Raw genomic sequence first — 26,776 nt, forward strand, 5'->3', positions numbered from 1 at the left:
TCAGTAACTAAAATGAACATGCTACCTAGATTAATATATCTATTTATGACATCTCAGATAACTATACATAATAAATTCTTCAAACAAATTCATACGTTTCTAGCAAAATTTGTATGGGAACCTAAAAAGACCAGAATTTTCTATCAAAAACTAACACTTCCCAAGAACAAAGGGGGCCTAAACTTGCCAGATTTCAAAACCTACTACTCTATTATCAACACTAATAGAATACTGAGAATAGCAGAGTACGACCCCTTGGCAAAGATTGGTTCACCAGCCTGGGTAACAATATACTATGGGTATATAAAAACACTAGACATCAATCCCAAAGCACTTCCCTTCTTAAATAAAAAAGATTTACAAGCCTATAACATAATAGAGCCGCTAAAACATTCGATAAATATAACACAAAAACTTTTTCACTCCTTAAAACCTTGGACAAGCTATGTTAATACTACAACCCCTCCATAAAATTCCTAAATTAAAAATAAATAACAAGATGCTAAACCTAGACTCCTTCCCTCGGTTAAAACATAAGAGAATCCAAGATATCTACCCATTCCTCAATAGCACAATTCATGAATTAAGAAGTAATCAGAACTTACCTAAAGCATATATAATAATTTTAAGGCAAATCAAAGAGGTGTGTTCCAGTTACCTCTAAAACCTTAGCATACTTGAAAGTGACATTGAAAACTGTACCCTACTTTGGAAGACTATGTTAATGTCAAGGAAAACAATAACAAACTCATACAAAATGATAGGGGAAATCAAATTCCAGAAAGACCTTCTCTTCTCTAATTACTGGAGAAAATTAAAACCTGATATGGATGACCAGCAAATAGAAAAGGCAATCAACTTAACATTGACAACTATTCCACTTAAAAAACTCTCTTACACGCAACTCATGATTAATAATAACGCTTATTTCACCCAGCAATTCTTCACAAATTCAGTGCAACTAAGTCCCCATACTGTCCACACTGTAAAGACCTGATTGCAGACCTAATACATATATTCTGGAGTTGTAAATGCATTTTCAAGCTTTTGGAATTCCCTTAAGTTACAACTGCAAAAAATGGGGTACCAAGCATCAACACTAACATGGGAATTTACTCTTTTACACATTCTCCCGGCCAACATCAGGAAAATAAGCTAACCCACTTATAACGATTTTCTTATTAATGAATTAGCTTGCAAATGGTTAGATCCTGTAAGTATCTCTTGGGAGGAATTCAAGAAATCTGCTATTAAACATCTATTAGCACATAAAATAGTATTGGACCAAAGAAACAAAAATATGAAAGCCCAAGCAGTCTGGGAACAGTCCTATAACATCTTATTAGCATAAAACATCAGGTACACCATATCTTAAATGAACTGGAAGTATTCCCACAAGTACACAGCTTAACTATGGACATAGAATCATTTTTGTATGTGCTGTTTTTAGACTAACAAAATTAACTGGGAAAGCATCTTTGTATATATTGTAATTAGGTATGTTGTATAACCTACATGTTTCTACTTTATCCACAATGTATAACATGCAAATACGGTAATTTTGTAAATATGGAATGGTTATTGTAAAACGAAAATAAAAATTATTGGAAAAAAAATAGTGTTTGATACTCCTGCAGAAAGATACATAATAGAAAGCAGTGTGTTAAGGAGATGTGAGTACATGTCTATGTGCATTATGTAAGTGATGCTTGGTGGACTACATGTTGTAAACACTGTACATTTTGTAGCAGCACATATGTAGGCCCAATGTATGTATATCTTTGTGTAGCTGCATAACACACACGACTGCAGGAACTCATCTGTTCCTTTTACTTAGGAGCCTATTTGCCAGCTCCCTGACGGATCTGTGGCCTCAACAAAATCCAGTCAGTAACTAATTGTACTATACCTGTATGTAGGTGTATTCAGAATATAGTAATGCCTGAACGTATATGCTGTCAAAACCTTGGTCTGTATCAGGTCAGCCATTGGCAATTTAATGTGGATGGTAATCAACAGTGGAATATTGTAGGAAGCCATTACTTTTGGATTCCAAGTACACTCCTCACTTCAAACATGTTCCCTGTTTTTTTAGGGGGGGGGGGGCTGCCACAATAAATGTAGGACACTAAACCTGTCCATGTTTATCCAATATGTGTGTTTATTTCACTCCTAGATAAAGCAAGGCCACATACCTCTTGCCAGACAGGCCCTCCATCTCCACGGTTGACAGATGATTGGTTTTGTTAAATCAGGCTGGTCCTTTCTCTTCCATTCCTGGCAGGCTATGATTAGAGCTGTCAATGGCAAGGACAAGAATTACGGGAAAGTGAGTTGCCGAGCTAACAACATGAAAGATTCTGTTATTGCCTGCATGGCACAGGCACAGAGGGAAATGAGAGGTAGACTGCCAACTGAACCTCCTTTAACAGATATGGGCATCCCACACCCCTCATATGTATGAGCATCGTGACACCTCTAGATTCTACTGTGGAGTTCTGGACCTATGTATAGAGCTAGCCCAGCCACCCAGAATATCAGTCGGAGATGCCACAGGTCGCATGCCTGTGTACTAGTATTGTTTAATTTAGGTTTAAACATAGTGTCATCTTTTCACAGGAACATCAGGGCTTCAGATTCACAAACCACCAGAACATTGTATGTTACTCCATATTCTGTCATACCACTGTATGACATAGTATTCTTTTATTCACTGGGAATCAAATGTTAGCAATGGCTCTTAGAAAGTATGTATAATTTGTTTTGGTGTTTTTGCACGTGAAGTTTTATAAGGCCGTTTGACTGTGGATATACCACTGCCTCTTATAGAAGTGCCAGCCTCTGAGGAGGATGGTAGCCACAGTATGGCATGGCTAGATTCACACTGTTCATTGTGACATCTACAGCCTCACTCTAGTCTGCAAACTTAACCTTTGATCATGGAACCTGCCCCAGAAAGGAAGGCAGACAGTGTCTCAGCCAAATCTACCCAAGAAGAGATGTGTTTACCCAGCAGTACACTTCTGCTTGATTGCTGTAGACATCATTGAACAAGTGGAATGCAGGCATGGACATCATGCCAGTTGCTGGTCATACCATGGGTACTACACACCACCCGAGGCAGCTGTCTTAATGGCTGTGATTCACTGTGTGCAGGGCCATAATACAGAGAATGACACACACCACTGCAGTCCTTGCTGAGCTGGTCAGTGTTGCATGAGGCCCATTTGATGGTTTCTGTGAATCCACTGGGTACATGTGCAACATTATAGATAAGTGCTGCAGGGGGGCTTCATGAAGCAGGTTGTGTCCGTTCATAATTGCAAACAGAGAAAGTGTATGCTTTATTGTTCTGCTACATAATAGCATGTATACCAGTGCATATTACATTATATTAGCTTTTCTGCTGCTTAGTGGAGCTGTTACGTCATTATTGATAGTTTCCTACCTAAGTGGTGTTCAGTAATGTGCATCAGTCTCACATCTTATAACTGACTGCAGTTTATAACTTTGTGTGATATTTCCTGTTTATTCAGTTTTAATGAATTCCATTATTTTTGTGCATTTTTCTTTAGAGCTTGTTTAATATTTGTGATGTATGTCTACTATTTCTTGGAGCTTTTCTCCCTCACCCTACGCCTCTGTTGGAAGTGGGCAATGTACCCAGTAGGACTTCCCCATTAAACAAAAGCAAATAAATAAATTGCTCTAAGCTTGCCAGCTTGTCATCCAAACTCATTCTGACACTTTCTTTCCTGCCTTACTACTCCTCTTAATCTATGCTTTTTAACTAACACTTCTTCATTGTATACCACCTCCTGTAAACCAAGCAGTCTTTTACACATGTCCCAGTCTCTGACAGCTATCACACCCTATTTCTGCTTGATTCCTTAAATCAGTAGAACATCGTCCTGTTCTGTATTTGTAAGTTTTATTCTCTATCTGCCTCCACTTGTTTATTTAGTTTCAGATTTTTCATAGCGGTGTTGTTTAAGGTATGTTCTACAAGATGATGGCAGCATTTCAATTTGTTCTTTGTAAAGTTTGCAAACACTCCTGAATTTGTTTGCATCATTATTTTCCAAACCTGGAATGCATTAAACAGTGTAAAACATAATTGGTTCCTCTTTCTTTTGCAGACAGACCTCTTAAACTGTGGTCAAAGTCACTGTGGAAAACCCTTTCAGTTTTAATAAAGCAGACTGTATTTCTTCTGTCACTGCCCATGTATTACAATCAGTATAATTCATTTGTTCTCTGTCTGTATTGCATAGTGCAGATGAAATTTCTCTTAGATTCCAAAACATTTTGCACATGTGACACTAATTTGTGGCAATCTGTGAACATGCATCTTGGCCTCTTTCTTTCTCTATGGTCCAGAGCAGATGACCCAGTTGGATTACTGAACTCTTTTCAGGTATTTTATGGTTAAATGTCAGTTTCATTTGTGCTTCCTTTATAGCATTTAGACTTGATGTGGGATGCTCAGGTGATCAATATTTGATTTTTTACCCTGTTGATCAGTTTTTAAATTGTTAATTTTGATGCTTTGTTGCTACCACTGACTTCAGGATCCACATACTGCAGGGATGAAAGGCGACTGGAAAGTACTATCATGCGGGATTTTAAAAGCAGAGAAATTACATATTTACCTTGTTCAGTCATAAAGACTTTCAGCTTTTCCCGGTTAGGGGTTGCCACAGCAGAACTCCGGCCCGCTCATGATTGGCAGTAGATTTTTACGGTGCCGAGTTGCCAGCCAGACGCCCAGCCTTCAACGAAGGCACACCCATTCACGCTCACAGCTACCTGCATATCTTTAACATCATTCGACTGTGGGGAGGACATGCAGACTCCACACAGAAGGCGCTCCAGCCGAGAAACGAATGGGAGAACCTCTTGTTGTGAGGCGACAACACTAACCACTGCACCACCGTGGCTTACAGATAAAATCCCCATAAAGAGATTGCATGTTTAGTGAAAAATATACTTGCACACAGCACCAGGCAGAATTTTTTTTAATTCAGTTTTATTTATTTATGCACTTAACTGTGAAACTACTGAGGTCAATGCAAGTTCAGCAAGACAAGAGTCTTTTGTTAAAGGATTGTACAGCAAAATCACTAATTACTTTTTAAGAAGAAGCTGAGTAAATTAAAATAAATTTTTTTATATTTTTTCTGAGTCCCATCGCTGACTGTCGGCCTGTCCCTCCTGGTCACCCTGTGGTCTCACTCATTCCCTAAGGTATGTGCCTTGTCGACCATTTGTTCTCTTGAGTGAGAGTCAAGCAAACCAGAAGTGGGGACCATCACCTATCCATTGGAGGGATCATCTTTTTGCTAGTAAGTCCTTCCATTCTTTACACATGCCCTAAGTGTTCTGTTGACATATATTCGTATCATCCCATTGATCTGATGAACAATTTGTAGCCTAGTCTCAATATCCCATTTTGTCAGTTCCCTTCTATATGAGTAACTGCCAGCTAGATGTCCTTCATGGATGCATCTGCAGTCATAACAACTGGGTTGTCCTGTCGTCAGGCAGCCCTTCAGTCGGCCGGATTCCAAAGTCCGGGTCCGGCTTCGGCTGATGTCGCACTTCACCCGACGTCATCTCTGTTGGTCTTCGGGTATAAAGGCATCAGCCGACGCCATTTTCCTCAGTCTTTCTTGCCGCGTGGCGCCCGAAGCAGAAGCTGTTCGCAAGTGCCGGTCGGTCGGATCCAGAGATTACTTCTACCGAATACTACCAAGACTTCTAAAGCTAAGTACCCGTTGGGGACTCTTTCTTGCCTCAGCCGATGTCAGAAAAAGTTAATAATTGTTTAACCTGTGGGAAACAAATACCTCATAAGGATTTCCACTCTTACTGTCTGCCTTGTTTAGGCCCAGCCCACGACGTAGCAGCCTGTTCGCCTGTGCTTCTTTCAACCGACGAACGCTTAGGCGCCGGTCGGAGTTTGCTGAACAGTTTTTCGGTTCTGATTTTGCGATTTTATGCCGCCGGATCCTCCGACTACCCAAACTGCTAAAAACGCAAAGATAAAGACCGACACTGGTCCGCGGTTTCGGCCGAAACCATGGTTAAGCAAATCATGAGTGTCTCGGTTTCGCCAAACCGAAAACTGATCAAAATACAGCAGAATCTATCACTACCACTGAGGCCCCTGCTACTTCTCTTGAATCGGCCTCAGAAATTTTATCCACTACGGTGGTTGCCACTGACTTATCAGACACCATTCCCTTGGATGTGTCTACCCCAGCACGTGGTGCTGCTAGGCCTCCAGCAGCCATGTCCATTAAGGCCTTTGCCAGGGCCAAAGCAGCCAAAACTACTAGAACAGTGCCTGCTAAACCCCCTACAACCCGGCCCTCTTCTAGTGCACAAATGCTTACTCTGGCAGAAGATTTAATTTCATTAATTAGGGGATCTCAATCTCACCCAGACAGGGCCTCTCAGCCCCCAGAGAAGAGACCTAGGGCAGAGCCCCCCGAGCCTGTGTCCTCTGATGATTCTGCTGATGAATCAGACATAACAGACCAGCCAGAGGCTCCTTTCTCCAATTTTGAAGACTCAGATGCTGAAGAATCCATTCCAGCTGCCTCCCCACCAGAAGAATTTTCCTTTGGGGAAACCTTACATGCCATGCGAGAGCAGTTCCAATGGCAGCAGCAGGATTTCTCAGACTCCAGAAAAAGACTGAGAACCTTTCTGCACCTTCCACAACACAGGCCCTTAGCTATACCTCCTGTGCTCTCTGTAGTGGATGATGCCTTCAATGATGTCTGCTCTGCACCAGATTCTTTACCTCCAGCCCCTGCCAAACCAGACAGATTTTACAGGGTACCAGACACTCATCACCACCTTTACAAGGCCCCACTTGCAGACCCCGAAACTATATCCCAGGGTCCCAAGGCAGTAGCCACGACCACAGCTAAAAACCCTATTCCTTCTGAAAGGGAAGCCAGGTCTCTAGACAGATGGGGCAAAAAGGTTTACACTTCAGCTACTCTCTCAGCTAGAGCTTTAAACTGTCAGTTTCACATGATACAATACCAAGAGTTTATGCTTGATCAGTTAACAAAAAAGCTATCCTCTGATGAATCAATTGATAAGAAATATGTATTAGAAATGGTAAATAACATACAACAGGTTAGTAACCATTCCTTAAAATGTGGCTATGATGCACTGGAGGCTCCATTTAGATCAGCCATGACTGGCACAGTGATAAGAAGGCATGCATGGCTAAAGGAACAAGCTTTACCGGATCATGTTAAAGCTAAGTTATTAGATGCTCCTATGGATAAGACCAGCTTGTTTGGTACACCTGCCCAGCAGGTAATGAAGAAAATGGAAGAAAAGGCAAAATCTGTTCAAACGGTTAAAGATTTCTTGCAGGTCCAACCCCCAAGGTTTAGCAGGAACTGGCCTGCCAAAAATTGGTCCTTTCCTGACTCCACAAGATCCCAAAGGGGCAGGAATAGATGTTCCAGAGGCAGAAACCAATCCAGAGGAGGTGCCTACAGAGGACTAGACAGTGGCAAGGTAACAACAGAGGCACAGACACAACCACTGCCACTACAACAACACAGCCACAGTGACTTAACTCTAAATCCGCCTACCAGGGAACAAATAGCAGCTCCATTAGGCGGCAAATTAACCTTATTTTCAAAGAACTGGCACTATATCACAAAAGACAAGTGGATTTTACAAACCATAGATCAAGGTTACCGGTTCCACTTCCACACTTTACCAGTCAAAAGAGGAATGCCAAATCTACCTCCAAATCAAAAAACAGAGGCTCTACAACAGATAATGCAGTTAGCAAACATGAGAGCTGTGGAAAGAGTGCCAACAACAGAACAAGGAAAGGAGTTCTACTCAAGACTATTCCTAGTTCCAAGAAAGGAAAACAGTTGGAGACCTATTCTCGACCTGTCCACCTTAAATACATACATCATTGTCCCAAAATTCAAAATGCTGACCCTACAGCAACTTCTTCCCATGCTGGGCAAGGAGTGTTGGCTGGTAACTCTAGATCTCAAGGAGGCATACCTGCACGTCCCCATTCGACCAATCTGCAGAAGATACCTCAGATTTCTTGCAGGATCAGAGCATTATCAATTCTCAGCATTGCCCTTTGGCTTATCTACTGCGCCCAGAGTATTCACAAAATGCCTGGCATCAGTAATCGCCCACTGCAGACTACAGGAATTCAAATTTACCCATACCTGGACGACTGCCTGCTACAAGGGGACAACAAAAGCAAGCTGACAACAGATTTACAAAGGGTCATTTACTTGCTACAAGCACTGGGATACACAGTCAATTTACAAAAATCAAGGCTGATCCCATCCCAGACAAGGACTTTCTTGGGCGGAATTGGACACAGTAAAACAAATGGCTTTCCTAACTGCAGAAAAACAAAGAGAACTCCTCTTTACTTCTTGGCACTAACAAAACAGAACAAGTTAACAGCAAGAAAAGTACTGCAGGCCTTGGGCTTCATGGCATCATGCATAATCTTGGTTCCACTTGCCAGACTACATATGAGAAAACTACAGTGGTACCTAAAGAATTTATGGTCCCAACACAGGCACAGCCTAGAAACAGAAATTCCACTAATTCCATGCTTAAAACAGGAGTTCCTATGGTGGGCTCAAGCATGCCAGTCAAACCCAGGGCTACCCTTTCGCAGATGTCAAGCAAGCCAGACCATCACAACAGACGCTTCAGACCTAGGATGGGGGCCCACATGCTGGACAAATGCGTGCAAGGATTGTGGACGCAGGATCAACTTCACCTGCACATCAACCTAAAAGAAATGCTGGCAGTAAAACTGGCAATCCAAAACTTCAGACCATTTCTCAAAGAGGGCCAGTTGATGATAAGGACAGACAACACCACAGTCATGTGGTACATCAACAAACAGGGAGGCACTCATTCATACCCCCTATGCAGAATGACTTTGGAGCTGTGGAACCTGGCACTCAGCTACAACATCCAGTTACAGGCAATATTTGTACCGGAAAAGAAAATACTCTAGCAGACATATTAAGCAGAACCACATCGGCTGCCCACGAATGGATGCTACACCCGGACATCTTCAAGACCATCTCAAAGAAATGGGGAATGCCTCAGATAGATTTATTTGCTTCCCCTCTCAATCACCAGCTCAAAAAGTTCTGCACAAGGACATTCCACCCACTAGCATGGAAAGTGGATTCGCTCTCCTTCAGCTGGAAAGGCCTAACAGCATATGCATTCCCACCTCTTCCCTTGATACACAAGGTATTACTAAAAATCAAGGAAGAACGTCCAAGGATAATCCTAATAGCTCCAAACTGGCCAAGACAACACTGGTACCCACTGCTGAGGAGCATGTCTCAGAACAATATGTGGCCAATACCCCTGATGCCTTTGATGTTAACTCAGAACAACTACAGTATCATGCATCCAAACCTAAAAACGTTGCAACTGACTGCATGGAACATCACATAGCAGCAGCTAATCCAGAACTTTCCCAAAGAGTTAAAGACATTATTCTTGAAGCCCACAGACCTTCAACAAGAAGGAACTATGCAGGAAAATGGAAAAGGTTTGTCATTTGGAGTACTGAAAGAGGAAAAGATGTGTCAAACATAGATATGCCTAACATTCTGGAGTATCTGGCAGAACTTCTACATTCAGGCCTGTCCTACTCCTCCATCAAGATACATGCATCAGCTATATCAGCAGAATACAGCTTTGATCCACCTGTTTTTCACACCCATTACTCAGACAGTTCCTCAGAGGAATCAAGAATGTAAAACCTCCAAGGAAACCACCATTACCAGCTTGGGACTTGAACTTTGTGCTAGAAAAGTTGACACTATCACCCTTTGAGCCAGCAGCAACAGCAGACCTACAGCATCTATCGTGGAAAACCGCCTTCCTACTGGCAATAACCTCAGCCAGGAGGGTTTCTGAACTCCAGGCCCTAATGGCAGTACAACCCTTCCTAATCTTCCATCCAGATAGAGTGTCCATGAGGACTAATCCTACATTTATGCCTAAGGTGGTATCCAGAGTGTCTTTAAACCAGGCAATCCACCTACCTACCTTCTTTCCCAACCCACAAAACAGAGGGAAAGAATACTGCATACCTTGGATGTACATAGACAGCTACGCTACTACCTGGACAGAACAAAAGTAGCAGAAAACTGATCAGCTTTTTGTAGCCTATGCAACAGGAAGGGAAGGAAAAGCTATTTCCAAACAGACAATCTCCAAATGGATAGGAAATTGCATACGATTCTGCTACTCCTTCCATGGAAAACCAATTCCACAGAACATAAGACCTCATTCTACAAGGGCAACAGCCACTACCACAGCCTTTTTACGAGGAGTGGCAACCAAAGACATTATTGAGGCGGCTACTTGGACCTCTGTGCATACATTTGCCAAGCATTATAATTTGCCTCTATATTCCAGATCCCGAGCAGGGTTTGCCACTGCTGTACTGCAAGGGATCCTAAACACACCATAATCTAGTTTCTTCCTCCTCCCCTAGTTGGCTATGGTATTCTACCCAGTTGTTATGACTGCAGATGCATCCATGAAGGACATAGTACAGTTTTGTACCTACCATAAATGTAGATGTCCGAACTGGATAGCATCTGCAGTCAGGATTACCCTCCCTCCTTCCCCTCTGCGGTACTCCTAGGGTGTTTACCCTCCTAATAGCTAGCTGGTGGGGGGAGTCTTTTATGGTGTATTTGTTGTATATATGTACATACATGCTTATTTTTGTGTTTACCACTATCTTTTTGGAAACATTGGCATTTATCCAAAATTTTTAGCCTACAAGAGGGCTACTGGCATCTGGGGCAAGAAACACTGAGGAAAATGGCGTCGGCTGATGCCTTTATACCTGAAGACCAACAGAGATGACGTCGGGTGAAGTGCGACATCAGCCGAAGCCGGACCCGGACTTTGGAATCCGGCCGACTGAAGGGCTGCCTGACGACAGGACAACCCAGTTGTTATGACTGCAGATGCTATCCAGTTCGGACATATACATTTATGGTAGGTACAAAACTGTACTTTTCTTTCCCTTGTAGTGAGGGTTTGAGTGGCCAGGCCTGAGTAAATGTATGGTTTCCCATCCAGTCATGCAGACTGTGAGTGAAGAGGATCAGGCAGCTACTGTGTTTACCAACTAGGAGATATCTGTTGGATGGGGGGGCAACTCTTTGAGTAGTGTCTGTCTCTTCATCAGGTTTTGTTTAAGTTGTGGTGAAAGTTAAGTTGCTTGGATCGGGTGTTTATGGTATTTATTTTGTAAATCTGTAGAAGGTTGCTTAAAACTGCATATTTTGAGGCTTTATAGACAAAGCAAAGGTTTCCCCTAAAAAGTCTGTAGGAAACAGAGGAGAGAGGAAGAATGTAATGTTGTCTGCACAGCATGTGGAAAGCATGCCTTTGATATTCGTTGTGAGGGAATGTGTTTTTTTTTAGCTGAATCATATGTTTGGACAGGTACATTTCAAAAGGAACATTATATTCTATTATAGGTCTGATAAAGGAGGAGTAGAGAGAGGTAACATCCTTTGATCTACAGTATATACCCTTGGTAATCAGCTTTGCTAGATAGAATGACTTGCTGTCAATAGCAGATGCATGGTGGTCAAGGAATAGGGAATGTATCAGCATGGCTGCACATGTTTACCAAAGGACCTGTTACATTTTAGCATTTATCTTTTAGCTGTGGTCCTGGCATCATTTGTTTGGACATGCTAGGCCCTCCTGAAAATGTAGGAATCAGCTCTACATTTTGATAGCTCCGAGTTTACTGCTGTCCACAACTTGGCCATATGAATAGGAGTGGCCTTAGGGCTGATCCCAGAGAGATTCCACTAGTAATGAAACTTTAAGATGAGAAAATGCCTCTACACTAACAATTTGTGTTCTGTTAGTGAGCCAATTTATCATCTAGTGGGTTACATAAAGGTTAATATTTTAGTTAGGTTACCATGTTGACAAAGCCAGAATATGGAATGGTGTCAAAGACATTTGTCAGCTTGAGGTTCACTGTATATACTAACTTGCCTTCATCCAATGCATTGTTTTTTAAAACAAGAAACATCTTCATTAAGTTATCATGTATGACACTGGCCATGTTACATTTATATAAATGACAATAAACCATAGCGACACAATCTCAGTTGCAAACCTTAACATTCCAAACTGTGCAACACAACTGTAGCTGCAAACATTATACATCACTTTTAACATATCCGGTCATAGTTAGTCAGCAATTACAGACCTCATTCAAATCCTGCCTTCTTTTAAACCTCGCTCCTCCTCCTCTGCATGTATTGATCCCACAGTTCCCATCTTTCCTATGTAATTTGCTCCTACCCTTTACTAAAGATCCCAGTTCCACTTGTTTTAACTCTGTTACTCTCTTCACTACTTCTAGTAAAGTTGGTTTAGACTTTGATTTCCATTTTCTAGTAATTGCTTTTTGGCAGCCATCATAATTAGACTCAGCAAGGCCTTACTATGACTACGCAATTCCAAGTTTGTGTCATAGCTCAAAAAATCATTTCCCTAGTCACTCCACCTGGCTCAGCCGGCATCTCAGACAGAGCAGTTTGCAAGGAATCTTTAAAGTCTACCAACTCATTATAGTCTCAGAAAAAAATATTCCCAGTTACCTGTTTCTGCCTCATCACACCTCCAACATTTGCTGTCTACCTGAGGAAAAATTCTGTGAAGTTTGCTTGGAGTATAAAAATACCTATGTAAGTACTTCCAGGCAAAGATCCAAATTCTTCTAGATTTTTTTGCATATGTGGGAGACATACATATATTTCTCATTGTTTCTTTGTGAATTGCTTATCTAGTCTCTCTTCCCAGTCCTTCCTAACCTCCTCTGATTGATTCTTATAGTTATCATGCAATATTTTATGTGCTGCACTAATTATTCCTTTCTTAATGGCAACTTCTATTCTAGATTCTACTAAAAACTCTACCAGCATTGGTCTTTTGTTTCAGACCCCTCTATTTATTTCTTTTTGCCTATACTCTGATATCAGTCCTTGATGTAGAGGGCAATCCTTAGCCTGCAGTCCAAATAGGTTCTTATCATCTTCCCATTTTGTTACCTTTCCCTCTCTGGTTATTTGCTCCCAGTACCTTGGCTCTTTGTCAGTTCATTCAATGCATTGTTGAGTTGTTCACTATGTTTAGGAATTAGGATCTATTTTAATGGACCCAAACTGATCTGACAAGAAAGCATTCTGGTCCATTGTGTGGACTCATATAGCAAATGTTCTTGGTCTCAGAAAGTGCTATTGACCCATGTGCTGTTCCTTTGCTGGGCAGATAAGTTCTCTTTTGGGGGAAAAGCTTCCATTTTAAAAACTGTTTGTTTTCTAACATGTTCCTGGTTCAAAAAGTTAATGGACTGTCATGATATTGTACTGTACTTTTAAATGAGAATGTTCTTTTTTCTGTCAGTTTAAAATTTGTTTAAAGAATTTGAAAATCATTTTATTCTGTGGATAAATTCTGTTTATTTTACCTTTTGGGGGCTGGCAAAGTGTTTTTACTGTATTTCTGTGTCAAAAAAAATTACTTTAAAATTTTACTGGCTTTTGCTGTTTGTTTTCCTCTGGAAAGAGTTACCATTTTCAGCTTGACCATGGAATAATTTGTCGGTCCCATGGTCTTCCAGTCTCAAACAGAAAAAAATTAAGCAAACACCTTTTACCACCACAGCAGGCTAACAGTTTGCCTCAGCTACAGGTGGGCAGCTCTGCTGTGGCCATTAGTTGTACCTCCGACCACTCGTTTTTTATCCTGGATCCCTCTAGTGCATCATCTACAGCCCGTATGGACTTAGACATTACCCATTTCCTCTGCAGCTGTTGTGGTCCCAAGGGGAAAGCCACTCTTGTTGGTCCTGGGTGAGAGAGCAGGGAAGGCTTCCCTGTTTTGTCAGAATGTTGTGCCCATCCCTCAGGAAGCTGCTGCTGTCACTATTAACAACACTGTTAACATCATTTTTCTGTCAAAAAGACACAGAAAACTAAACATGTATCTACTTCTCCTCAAATATCCTTTGACAGGAGTAGTTTACTGGGTTTGGCTCAGGGTTTAATTCATGATGTTGATCCTTCTTATAAATTAGTTTCTGGTAAAAGAAAGTGGGATTCTTCTATTTTTGAAGAGGTTTAAGATTCTGAATCTGACAGGAAGATGCAGTTACAGATACAGGCTTTTCTGCTCAAATTTCTGATTCAGACTCAGAGGAGAGCTCAGTTTCTGGTTCTCCTTGTGAAGGCTTCTCTTTCTTTGAGACTATTTCCAAAACGTGCCACTGTTTTCAGTGGGAGAAAACTGAAATTTCTCAGTTCCTCAGAAAATACTGTGAGCTGTTACAGAAGCAATTTTCAGGACTTTCATCCATTCCTCCAGTTCTGTCAGCACTGGAGGATATGTATGTTACTGCCAGCAATTTTCCTAATAATCAGCAATCTGCCCCTAAAAAGGCAGATAGAATGTATAAAGTTCCACAGTCCCAAACCTGACCAAGCAGCTATAGATTTAGTTAATCAAACTGCTGCTAAACATTTAGTAATTCCAGTCCTGCTCTTTCTGATAAGGATGGGAAGATTATTGAAAGTATGGGAAAAAATGTATGCTTCTGCCACTTTAAGTTTCAGAATTTTCAGTTGTCAGACTCCTTTGTTAAAAGTTTGTTCTGACTAATAGTGAAAGTATGAGGAGTGATTTGTCTGTAGTCTCTTCTTGTGAGGAAAAATCTGCTTTAAACAATTTAGTTTCTTAGGTTCATAGGTAAGTAATAGGCTAACTGCCCTAGCAAGCCATTTTAATCCTAGCCAGTTTCAATTTATCTGCTTGAATTAACCTGTCCCATAGAGACTAGTCTTACCCATCCTATGGTTGAGCATTATACTTTACCCCTAATGAGAATAACTGGGATCATACAGTAGATAATTTGAGAGGACCCATACATGGAATAAAGCATTTAGGAGCTGCCTGTGTCCATTACCAGTACAAGGGGCAGTTCTGGGCTACATTTTCTGTTTCTCATCCTTAGATCCACGTTGTGCTTGAATATGGACAGAGATGAGCTTTGTTTTACGTGGATGGGGAGTCTGTTCCAGAGCAGCAGTATCCTCTGTGAGATATACCTGTCCCTTCAAACCATTCTACTGATGAGGTTTAGATTCCTAGACAGAGCATTTCTGATGCCATTTGACTTGATGATATGCAGTAAATCCATCCGTATTGCGTTGGAGAATGCCTTGTATGTTAGACACAGGTCACCTCTTAACAGTCTATAGGATGCTGAGTATTCTCACAGTGCTTTGAGTCAGTCTATGTAGTACATAGTGTTTTGGCATTGTACCCTTTTAGTAAGGTATTTCTCTGGGTGTTGCAGTTGTTGCATGTATCTGGACAGATATATGCAAAACAGGGCATTGCATTCATTGATTGGCCTAATGAGGTCTGAGTTAAGGAGTATGTTGACATTCCTAGGTCTATAAACAATCCCGTTCTTTATAAGATGTGCCATATAGAAGGACTTTCTTACAGCAGTAGACACAAGGTGACCAAAAGTTATGTCACTATGCATATAAGTTCCCCAATCCCGAACTGGGACTTTTAGTGACATATGGTCAGTAAGGTAGTTCCCTGGGATAGATGACTTCCCAAAGGACAGAATAATGCATTGTTTGGCATTTAGTTTCAGTCCACGATTTTAGCATGAGTTATTTATTTGGGTCAAACCTTCCTGCATGCTGCCTAAGTCATTTGAGGATTCAAATTGTTCTCTTAGTTTACAGTCATCTGCAAACTTAGTGAGGCAGAGCCCTTTACTGTTGGCTTTTATTTCAGAAAAGTAGATGCCAAACATGAGAGGTGCCAGCACAGAACCCTGGGAGACTCCACTGATGACTGGTTTCTTTGAGGACATAACTTCCCCTGTTTCGATTTACTGCTTCTTATCTCTGGGCAAATTAACAATCCAGTGGGTGATTCTTCTGTTGTACAAGTCACTACTCATTGTTTACAGTGTGTGTATGACTCAGCTGATATTTCTTCCAGGGTTATGTCTGCTAGTATTGTTTTGAGGAGGTTTGCCTGTCTGCATTCTTAGTACCATCCAGATGATGATAAAAATGAGATTTTATCAGTGATGGCAAACCTATGACACATATGTCAAAAGTGACACACCAGCGTTCACCAACACCCTCGTTACCAAAGAAACTGCTTTGCATTTGTTGCTTGTGTGAAGTGCATTGAATTATTTTGTGCCAGGAGCTTGTTCAACAACACTGCTACAGAGGAAAGGAAGTTATTAACCTCAAAGACTATTTTAGTATACTTTCTTGATGGAGTCTGCAAAGGGCAGTGCTGATATTGTTTTCTCTTTGCGGTTACACTTCTGCAAAGGGCAAGTAGTCTGCATTTCTAGGAGTGTGCTGTTTTACATTCCTCTCAACTGTCCTTCTTAATCCTTCCGAAAACTGGCAGTTTTTTACATTTAATATGACAATAATTACATTTATAGACTAATTTTACTTCAGAAAATGTATATTAATTCACATTCATTTTTTTCTGTCAGTGTCTCAAATTAATAGTACACGTAGTTTAACTCTGTCCATGTCTCTTATTTCTAGATTTGTTCCTAATTCTGTTGAGATTTATCCCTGATGTATTGAGAGCCATGCTGTTTTATTTATTTTTATTTATTTATTTAATTTATTTTTGGGGGAGGGGTAACACTCAGGCAGAGTCAAGTTAGGCATTTTCCGAATTTTTGACAAGTCAAATCCAAAAGATTCACCATCACTATTTTAAGTTCTCCTTTAAGTAGAGATTTAATTTTTGCCCTGTGTGCTGCAAAAGTGATAAAAAAGTTTGATGAAAGGGGTAAGTTGATAGAGGGAATCTCTTAAGATTTTTTTAACCCTCTTTTTCCAAATTTTCTAAAGGATTTTATAATCCCTCATCCAGTTTTGGCAAAACAACAAAATAAACAGTCCCAACAAGTGTAAATAGACATTTAAGAAGAAATAATTCTGGAACCTCCCAAATCCAAGGACAGTCCAACAAGTCAGAATGACTGTTTAAGGATCTTGTGCCCCCACCCCAACTCTGGCCCCATTTCCTTCCATAAAGTCTGAATCTCCACTTTTCAATTTGGCAGTTGATCATTTTAGATCTAAAGATCTTTCATCAAGGTGTTACAGAGGGCAGTAGGAGAAAATTCCTCCTTTCCAGGGGTAATCCTTCATCCATCAAACCAGACTTTATTTCCACCTGTCATTCATCACATGCTATCCCAGGGAGTGATAGAACCAGTTCCTCCTTCCCAGGTGGGGAAAGGTTTTATTCAAGGATGTTTTAGTGACAAAGAAAGAAATTGTTTGGAAAGCAATTCTGGACCTTTCTTTCCTAAACCTGTTTGTAAAGGTACCCACGTTCAAAATGATGTCACTTCATAGCCTGTTACCTCCTCTTCCTCATTCAAGTTTCCTAATATCACTAGATTTAAAAGATGCTTATCATCACATCCCTATTCATTCAGACTTCAGGTGTTTCTTAAGGTTTTGTGTGTCTGGATCACATTATCACTTTCCCGCTTTACCCTTTGGACTATTCACTGCACCAAGAGTGTTCACATTATCTAGCGTCAGTTACAGGGCATTGCAGATTACAGAGTATACACATTTTTTTCCATATTTAGATGACTTGCTTATGTTTACAGAGTCTTTTTGAAAGTGTCAGGAATCTGAACTTTGGTGAGAGATCGCTTACACAAGCTGGGATTCCAAAAGGACATTCAAAAGTCTTTTTTGACTCCTTCACACAGGATTTCGTTCCTTGGGTGTCAGCTAGACAGCTCCGTTCAAAGAGTCCTTATTCCACAGGAAAAAGTAGACCTATATCTCAATCTATTTTTGTGGTTTTCCATTCAGACTTTGGTCACTGCTAGGCAGTGTCTTGGGATTTTGGGTCTCATGGCATCTACAATTCACATGATCCTCTGGCAAGACTCCACACAAGAATAATACAGTGGTATCAGAAGTCTCTCTCTGTATTTTCATATCCCAGTGCTGTGGATTGTCAGAAGAGGAATCACTTGCCTGAGACAGCATATCCTTAAATCCAGGTTTTCCGTTCTTCCTCCCTGTTCCAAAGTAGTCACCACAGACACCTTGGACTTTCCTTGGAGAGCAGTTTTTGGAGGATAAAGGTGCTTAGTGTGTGGGACACCAAAGGACAGACACAAGCACATAAATATAAAAGAGAGAGAGTTGCCCTGATCAAGGAACTTTTTGTATCATCTTTGGTCCCTGGGACCTCTTCAAGTTGTTACAGACAATACCACAGTCATGTGGCACATCAAGCGTGGGGGGGGGGGCAGATTGTACTCCCTTTGCAGGCTAGCCATATTGTCTTGGGTTATAATTTCACATCTCAGTCTCACTGTATAGACATCCTACATTCTGTCAGAGCAAAACTGTGTGGCAGACAGGCTGAGTGGGACAAGTGTAGGCCCTCATGAATAGAAACTAGATTGGAGATCTTCCATAGTTTGTGCCATTTGTGGGGAGTTCTTCAAATAGACCTATTTCTCTCCTCTGTGAACAGTCAGCTGGCAAGATTCTGTTCTAGGATTCCATGCAAGAAGGCCTGGAAGACTGATACCTTTTCTTTTCCTTGGACAGGAATGTTCCTGTCTGCTTGTCAAGCCTTTCCAATGATATCTGGGGTACTTGGGAAGATTCAGAAGCTCAGTGTGGCAGCTCCCTTCTGGCTCAGGCAACAGTGGTTTTCCCAATTATTGGACATGGCCAGGGGAAATTACCACAAGCTTCTTCACAGACTGGATCTACTCACACAAGATGAGGGGTGTTTGATACAACCCAATCCCAAGCAACTTCAGTTGACTGCCTGGATTATTGGAGTCTTAATTCCCTTTAGGCTGCTGTTTACTGAGGACATGCAGCAGGTATTAATGGAGGCAAGAAAGATGGCCACTAAAAAATTATATCTTAGCTAATTGAAAAGGTTTTATAATTGGTGGCAGCAACATAACCAGCACCTGCTCAGTGCTAGTTGTATTCTGGTTTTACGGTATTTGTGTGAGTTACTATCCTATGACTTTGCTTACGCCGCCATCAAAGTTCATTTAGCTCCCATTTTAGCAGGTCTTCCCACTGAGCCTCCTCTTTCAGTGCAGTCTCATGTCAAAATGCTTTTGAAAGGGGTTTTGCATAATGGCTTCCAAGAAAAGTGGTGGCCCCTCATTGGGATCTAAACTTTGTTTTAGAAAGGCTAACACTTGCTCTATGTTAACTAATTAACTTGGCTGACCTGAGTTTCTTAACATGGAAAACAGTTTTACTGACTGCTCTTGCCTCTGCAAGAAGGGTATCTGAGCTGCAAGCTCTTATGGTGAGTCAACCCTATCTCATTTTCCATGGGACCATTGTTTCTTTGAGAACTAATCCATTTGTCATCCCTAAATTGGTAACCAAGTTTACTTCAAGCTAAATTATCCATATTCCTGTTTTTTTTTTCCTGAACATAAAAGTGAGGGAGAAAGGATACTGCATGCCTTCGATGTTCACAGACAACTCTGGTACTATATTGACAGAACTAAATCTTTCAGATCTCTGAATCAATTTTTAATTTCTTGTGAAGGTAATTAGAAGGCACAACCTATGTCAAATCAGATTATTTATAAATAGTTAGCAAAGGCTATTAATTTTGTTATGCTGACCAGAAAAAAACTATTCCAAGCAGGGTAAAGGCCCACTGTACTAAGGCCTTGGTTTCTTCTATGGATTTGTTGAAAGCAATCAATTCTAGAAGTATTTTAGAAGCAGTTACTTGTTCCTGTGTACATACTTTTACAAAGGACTGTAAGTTTGATTCCCTCTCTACATGTAGATCGGGCTTTGCTAGGACCATTTTTCAGGAGTTCCTGGACCCTTCTACTTCTTCCTTCCAAATGTAGTAAGCTAGAATAATCTAACCATATAGCTAAGGCTACTCCAGCAGTGATCAGTAGTGTAGTTGTGTAGGTATACTTAGCATAACAGTAGATGTTTGCATGATCACTGCTGCAGTAGGTGGTCCTTCTATTCCCCTTGTGTTTTGGTGTGTTTATACCAGGGTGTGTATGCTTATTTTTTGTTGTTCCTAGCATTGTTTTTTCAAGTCTGAGATTTATCTCTTTTTGTTGGCATGGAAGCTGTGAAGGGGTTGGTCCCCAAACGTGTATTTTTAGTCAGCTCAGCTCGAGCTGACTGACTGGGCATGTGGAAGGTGCCCTGGAACTTTGGAAGCTAGCTGGCTGTTATATCCTTGGCAGGATATAACCTGTATAGTTAAGGATACTGCAGCAGTTATTGTAACATCTACTGTTATGGTTAATTTAGTTACACATCTGTACTTCACAAAGGCTTTTAAGGAATGCAACTTCATGTTTAGGCTTCTGTTATTGAGTAGTGCTACTTTATATTTGGCTTGATTTTGATGACTGTGTTGGTAGGTTGAGGAGACTAGCTTTTCCTTAAAAAAGGCAGTATGAATGTGAAGATAGTTTTGGTCAGTGTAAGAAGGTTTTGAGAAGAAGGGTGCAGACCCTCCGTGGCAAAGTAAACAAGGCTGTCAGTCACCTCCTCCCAGACTGGTGTATGTTGGACCTTGGTAAGAATGAAACCGAAAAGGAAGCCAATCATTTAAGTTGTCTGTGGTTTGCACTTTGACATAATTTCTGATGAGGGTGGGATGCTTCTCAAGAGTGGTTTCATACCAGCCTCTGACACACTCTGAAAACTCTTGTCTTGCTTCTCTTCATGTGATTCAAGGAAGTGTCTCAAGTCATTCAGTCCCATGTGCATAGTGACCATATCCTGTTGTATGTCTGGGGTGAAGAGACTTTGAGGGGCCTCATGACATGGAAAATAATGGTGGAGGCCATATATTGAGTAAAATTAAATTATATTGGCTAGGCTTGTAAGGGCTGTTAAGCTGTTAGCCTAGTAATCTCCTGTGAACCTATGTCAGCTTACCCTCACCCTTACCTAGCTCAGCCTGATAATTGGTGCAGCTGTATATCTGGCTGTGGAGTCACGTATGACTAAGGATATTATCAGATGTATTTGCTTGGCTATTTTTTCTTAAGGGCATTGGCTTGCCAGCTTAGTGACCCATTTTTTTTTTCTTCCATATAGTGTGTGGCTGCTATAGTTGTTGCTTGCTTGTAAGCATTTCACTGAGTAGTCTTTTAACCCAACCTACATCTAGGAGGCCTTTGAGGTTTGGTTAGGGATTTCATGAGTACTTTATTGTAAGATAATTTAGTTATTGATTTAGGATATGGTGGGCATGGTTGTATCAGGTAGGTGTCAGTACTGATAGTATGTTAGGTACTGCTAGAATGTGCGAATGAGAGGCTTTCCTGCAGTGCTAAAACTCTTCCATATAGATTCCACTGATAGTAGAAGCAGATGTTTGTCAGTAAGCATGAGGCTGTTGATACATTGACTCAGGGTGCGAAGCAGCCTGGCAACAGATGTTACTGGCAAGTGTGATCTCATGGTGCCTGGATCAGGTATGTGTGGATGCACCAATGAAGTGACTGTAGGGAAGAAATGCCACCATTTGACATCACTTAGCCCTGCAGCCTTTGTTAACAGCACACTCATGCAGATTGGTATTCGACCACAGTGTGTGTGGGCATATGCTTCAGACTCTAACTCCTCAAAGGAGAGGCAGACAGACTCTGCCTCTAAATTTGCCTTCCTCTACACCAAATACAGCAGGTGCAAAAGTCTTTTGATGAACTTGGAGGTGACAAGATTGTAGTAAACAGCTTAGCCCTCTATGTCAGTGAATCTGGCTAAAAAAGATCTTTACATTTAACATTTGCTTAAAATTGTACTAGAGAATACAGAATAGATTTAAAGCTAATGGGAAAAAGCCATGTAAAGAAGTCTATGCATATTTCATCAAATTCATGTCCTTGGCTGTACTCCCTGCTCACTCGCTGAACACCTTGCACTTGTAAATTCCACCTTTCAGGAGCTTCCAGTTTAATCCTCTGGAGAAGATGACTTTCATAGCAGTGGTTTAATTTTCCCTGCATTAACAGCCACTAAAGAGTTTTGTAAAGATAGTGAGGCTGGAAAGTCTTCTCACACATTTGGACTGGAAGAGTTTCTTTACCATCTTAAGTGAAATTTCTTCACTGTCACCAAATCTTTTAAGTAATTATTTACCGAGTCAATTCTATGGCTTTCCGAGCTGTGTGTAATGCAGGGTATCAGGACCATCAAACTTTGTTGTAGGAAATTTTTTATAGAGCCTACACTTGTCTCACATACCACCCTTTGATTGCAAACATGTACCCCTCATGTCAGTTTTTATTGCTGTTTATACAATGATTCTAGCAGTCTTTCCCCTGACGAAGGTGAATTAGCTATAAGCAGCATGCTCAGCTGTCCACTCCTTCCCTTCCACTTGGCCTTTGAGCAGCTGGACATCTAATCAAATCCAGGTCATCAGTACTACAGATGAGACTGCTTACCCTACTCCTGTGGGACAGCTTCCTGAGGAGTATTTTTTTAGTAATGTGGATATTAATGAAGCGGCTGTCTTCAGAATCTTACTTTTTTGAGTATTCTCAGGAGAATAAGAGACGTTTGCATCTCCCACACTTTCTGGTGAGGAACTGTTTCCATTAGCACTAATTTCCGTAAAGCTGAATTGATTCACATATAGTGACCACAACCTAGCACCTCCATTTAGGTTAATTGAGGTGAAGTCATCATTACCGTTGGTTTTAATGTTCATATTCTTTTGCTTCTTTAATCCTATCTGTTATGTAAGGAGAAACTCAACATTTGGATACTTTGTCCTGGTGAGTGTTTCTGATATCAGAGGAACACTTGAGGGTGAACTTAACTGATTATCATGTTCACTCGTATCCATCCTGAAATGAGGACCATGTCTTCTGCCTACATAATCATATAGGTGGAGATGCCTTCAGTAAATCCCTTCATATGATGTTAGTGATGGAGCTCTCGAAATACACCCACTACATCCCTTCATGTAAGATATAGTGATGTGGGCTGAGACCAGCCTACAGGTTGCCATCCTAAGTAACAATTAGAAAACTCCATGATCCACAGAAACAAAAGGCTGACAGCTACATTAAAGGGATCATAAAATAGTTCATCTCTATCTGTTCAAGTATTGATGCCATGTCATGGCATATAAGTATAGGCAGTTGTGTAAGGTCTGGAGAAATTTCAGTCTCTGCTGTAATTCGTTTTGTAGGACATATCCTTTCCTTAGTACTACAGGTAACGGTTGTCCATAATCATAGACTGTCTAAATAGACATTCCTTGATGACATTTTCTGCCTGTGACAACTGCATTGGGACTGGCTGTTAAAATTTAGATAGCCACGTCTACCTAGGTATAGGATGCCTTTTCTACAGCTGAAGTATAATCCCAGAATGGAATTCTCGACTGCTTTGTTAAACATCAATTAGTTTCACTTAGCAGAATTGGGACTTCAAAATCTCATCATCTTCTTGTAGCTGATTTACACTTACTAAAATAATGCACCTGAGACCTCTGCTTGTCAGAATGCATTCACCAGATATGATTGTTTGCTCCTTCTTTCCATGCAGATGGAAGAAGTGTAATGATGTATTGCTAGTGACCTATGTTTGCAACTCTTGATTGTGGCACCCTACTTGATAAACCTATGTGGCAGCTTATCATTTATGTTCATGCAAGACATGTTCAGCCATCTAGCAGCTCATGAGCTAAAATACAGTAAAACAGCAGTATATGTGTACTGCTTAAACATTTGGAGGAGCTAAGCTTGAATAAATTGTTTACTGTCTATTAGTACTCCTAGCATGTGTGAATGTGAACTGATTTGCTTTCTAAAGCTGGTCATGGAATCAGTGCAAAGTTACTCTCTGCAGAGATGCTCTTTTTTGCAGTGAAGGCAGTATAGTGTCCCCTACCAGAATTACCTTGAATGCATCTTATTTTAGCAGTAGATATTTTCAAAGCATTCAGTGATACATGACTACAAAACAAACTTTTTAAATATGAAATAAGTGAAAGGGAGTAGTTCAGCTGTTTAGCAGATAGATATAGCACTTGATTAAAGTGTTGCTTCTGATTTTTCCCATGGAAATGCAGCCTACATGTTCATTTTCAGTCATTACTCCAAATGTAGAATTTGCATTTTGTTGTTGATCCATGCTGTATATGACTTTCAGTGCTGAAGAAGCATATACCTCATGTTATTATTTGACTGTTCTTGCAAAAGCGTGTTTTTTTACTCAGAGTTCAAAATATACTCATTTTAATTTTGTTTCCCACAGGACAACAGCTTTGAACAGTTTATCATCAATTACTGCAATGAAAAGCTACAGCAAATTTTCATTGAACTCACACTGAAAGAAGAACAGGAGGAATACATCAGAGAGGTAATGCAGACAGAATTTTAAGATACAACAAGGACTGTTAAACCAGTGGTGTACCTCAGGGATGTGTGCTGGGACTGCTCCTATTTGGCATCTACTTCTCAGAGGTAAAGGCTAATGTCAAGGGCCTTTGGCTGACCAAGTTCACAGATGACTGCAGATTGGGAGCTGTCAGGGATCCCCCCCCCATTACATAAACGTCTTACAAAAAGGTCTTACAGTCAAATGACTGGTGCCAAACTCCTGGACTAAAACTTAACGCCAGGAAATGCATTATAGTGCCTTTTGGGAAAATTGCCACCCAGCCTAATTACTCCACAAATAAGACACACCTAAGAGTTGACCCAGTAGACAATAATCTGGCCTTTGACCAGCATGTGGCCAAGGTAGTAAGAAAGCCATTCTGTTTTGCTCAACTTATAAGTACCTTACTCTGCACTGTGAACCCTGTTTTATCTATTTGACCTGGTGCTAAAAGCGTTTCTGCACTCCTAACCATGGCATCAACAGTAAAAGTGTAGAGTCCACAGTGTATGTTCTTTTCTAAATTCCCCTCATTATCTACATTGTAAAGCATCGGAAACTATCATTCTTTGGCAAAAAACAACATGCATACAAGATCAGATGCTCTAGTCCTGGTTCCCCTTCCTCCCAAAGCTCGTAACACTCTATTAGAAAACCAATACTGCTTAGAATTGTATTAGCTTTACCGAACTCTTCTGTATAGTGTGTACAAGTCAACTTTGTAAGAGCACTAACCTGGGGTTAAACTAGATTAACTGTGTGGCTTAGTTTTTGCAGATTGATTTCTGTCTGCTTTCTGGACTCTTGGGAATGCCAGTATATCATCACACACCCATGTTTTAAGCAGATCCTGTTTTACAAACATTGTATTGATGATTTGCTATTCACTTGGCATGGAACATCTGATGAATTTTGTTTTTCAATGATCTTAGTAACGGTATGAGCTTTTTGAAATTTACAGTTAGTGGGATAGGTAGTATTAACTACCTAGATATAAAACGCTCACTAGATAAAGTTGATGGTTCACTTCACAGTAGTATTCACAGAAAAGATATGTTTGTTAACAACTATTTGCATCAAGCCAGCCTGCACCCTTACCATATGAAAAAAGGTATTATTAAAGCGCAATTTATAAGGCTGAGGAGGCTTACAAGTGAGGAGAGTAGGTTTCTTTCTGAAGTGGAAGATTTGAAAATTACATTCATTGCTACAGGGTATTCTGGTGCCTTAGTAGATACTTTTATCCAGGAAGTTATTGAATTGAGGAAAAGTAAAGCAAGACCTATTCTTAGAAACAACATGACATGGTGATAAAGATTTAATTAGATCTGAACAGCATCAAGGGGTACATTATACCAGAACTTTTCCTTTGCTTATCACAACAGATCATAATATAATAAGGAACATCATTCAAGACAACTGGAAAGTAGTTTTAGGCAATTCTGAATTGGCAACTATGTTGGGCCATGAGCCTTGCTTCACATATAAGAAATCATTAAATGTTAGAAATATACTCAGACAGGTGAAACAACCTTGCCCCAGTGGAATTAAAACTGACTGTCGCCACCTTTAAATGTGTCACTTGTAAATATTGCAGGTATATTTGCAATTGTTCAAGTGTTTTAATAAAGGGTATAAACAAAACAATTATTGCTAAAGGAAGATATGACTAACTCCCAGGGGGTTCTTTATTTGGCTAGTTGTGAAATGTGTGAAAGTTTTTATATCAGAAAGACAATTAGAAAATGTTCCAAAAGGATATATGAGCATATATTGGCAGTAAAGAAAAAAGATACTAGTAACACTTTAGCCAAACATTCTTTAGTTTGTAATACGTTTAGGAAATTCAATTTTCTCATATTAGATAAAGTTAATATTGGAGTTTTTAAAGGCAACTATAATGTTTTACTTGAGTGCAAGGAAGCTAAGTGGCAGATTAAGGTTGCAGATGACAAGAACCCAGGGCTGAAAGAACATATACATTTAAAATGTTTTCTTTGAGCACAGAAATTATAATGATCTTTGCATTTGCTAATGTATAATAATTTTTTTAAATAATTCTGTTATTTACATTATTATAATTAAGTTAAGTCTACATTATTGTTTTTTTTTAATATATTGTTATATAGATTTAAATTATTTATGGCTGATTTGCATACCTTGTTTTCATTTGATGTAATTGTCATGTGATTTGTGGT

The 26,776-nt window shown here is 40.3% G+C and overlaps 1 protein-coding gene across 4 annotated transcripts in view; it reads left to right on the forward strand.

Moving 5' to 3' along the window:
* The window catches only part of MYO1B (myosin IB), a 2,891,345-nt gene that overhangs the window by 2,075,226 nt on the left and 789,343 nt on the right, over nt 1-26,776 (forward strand). For all 4 annotated transcript variants that reach the window (XM_044075201.1, XM_044075202.1, XM_044075203.1 and 1 more), the window contains one exon: nt 24,453-24,557. In XM_044075201.1, the coding sequence (XP_043931136.1) occupies nt 24,453-24,557 (105 nt within the window). The remainder of the gene's footprint in view (nt 1-24,452; nt 24,558-26,776) is intronic.

This window comes from Protopterus annectens, chromosome 6.part0 (genome assembly GCF_019279795.1).
Source record: "Protopterus annectens isolate FY-2018-M chromosome 6.part0, PAN1.0, whole genome shotgun sequence".
Lineage (NCBI taxonomy): Eukaryota > Metazoa > Chordata > Ceratodontiformes > Protopteridae > Protopterus > Protopterus annectens.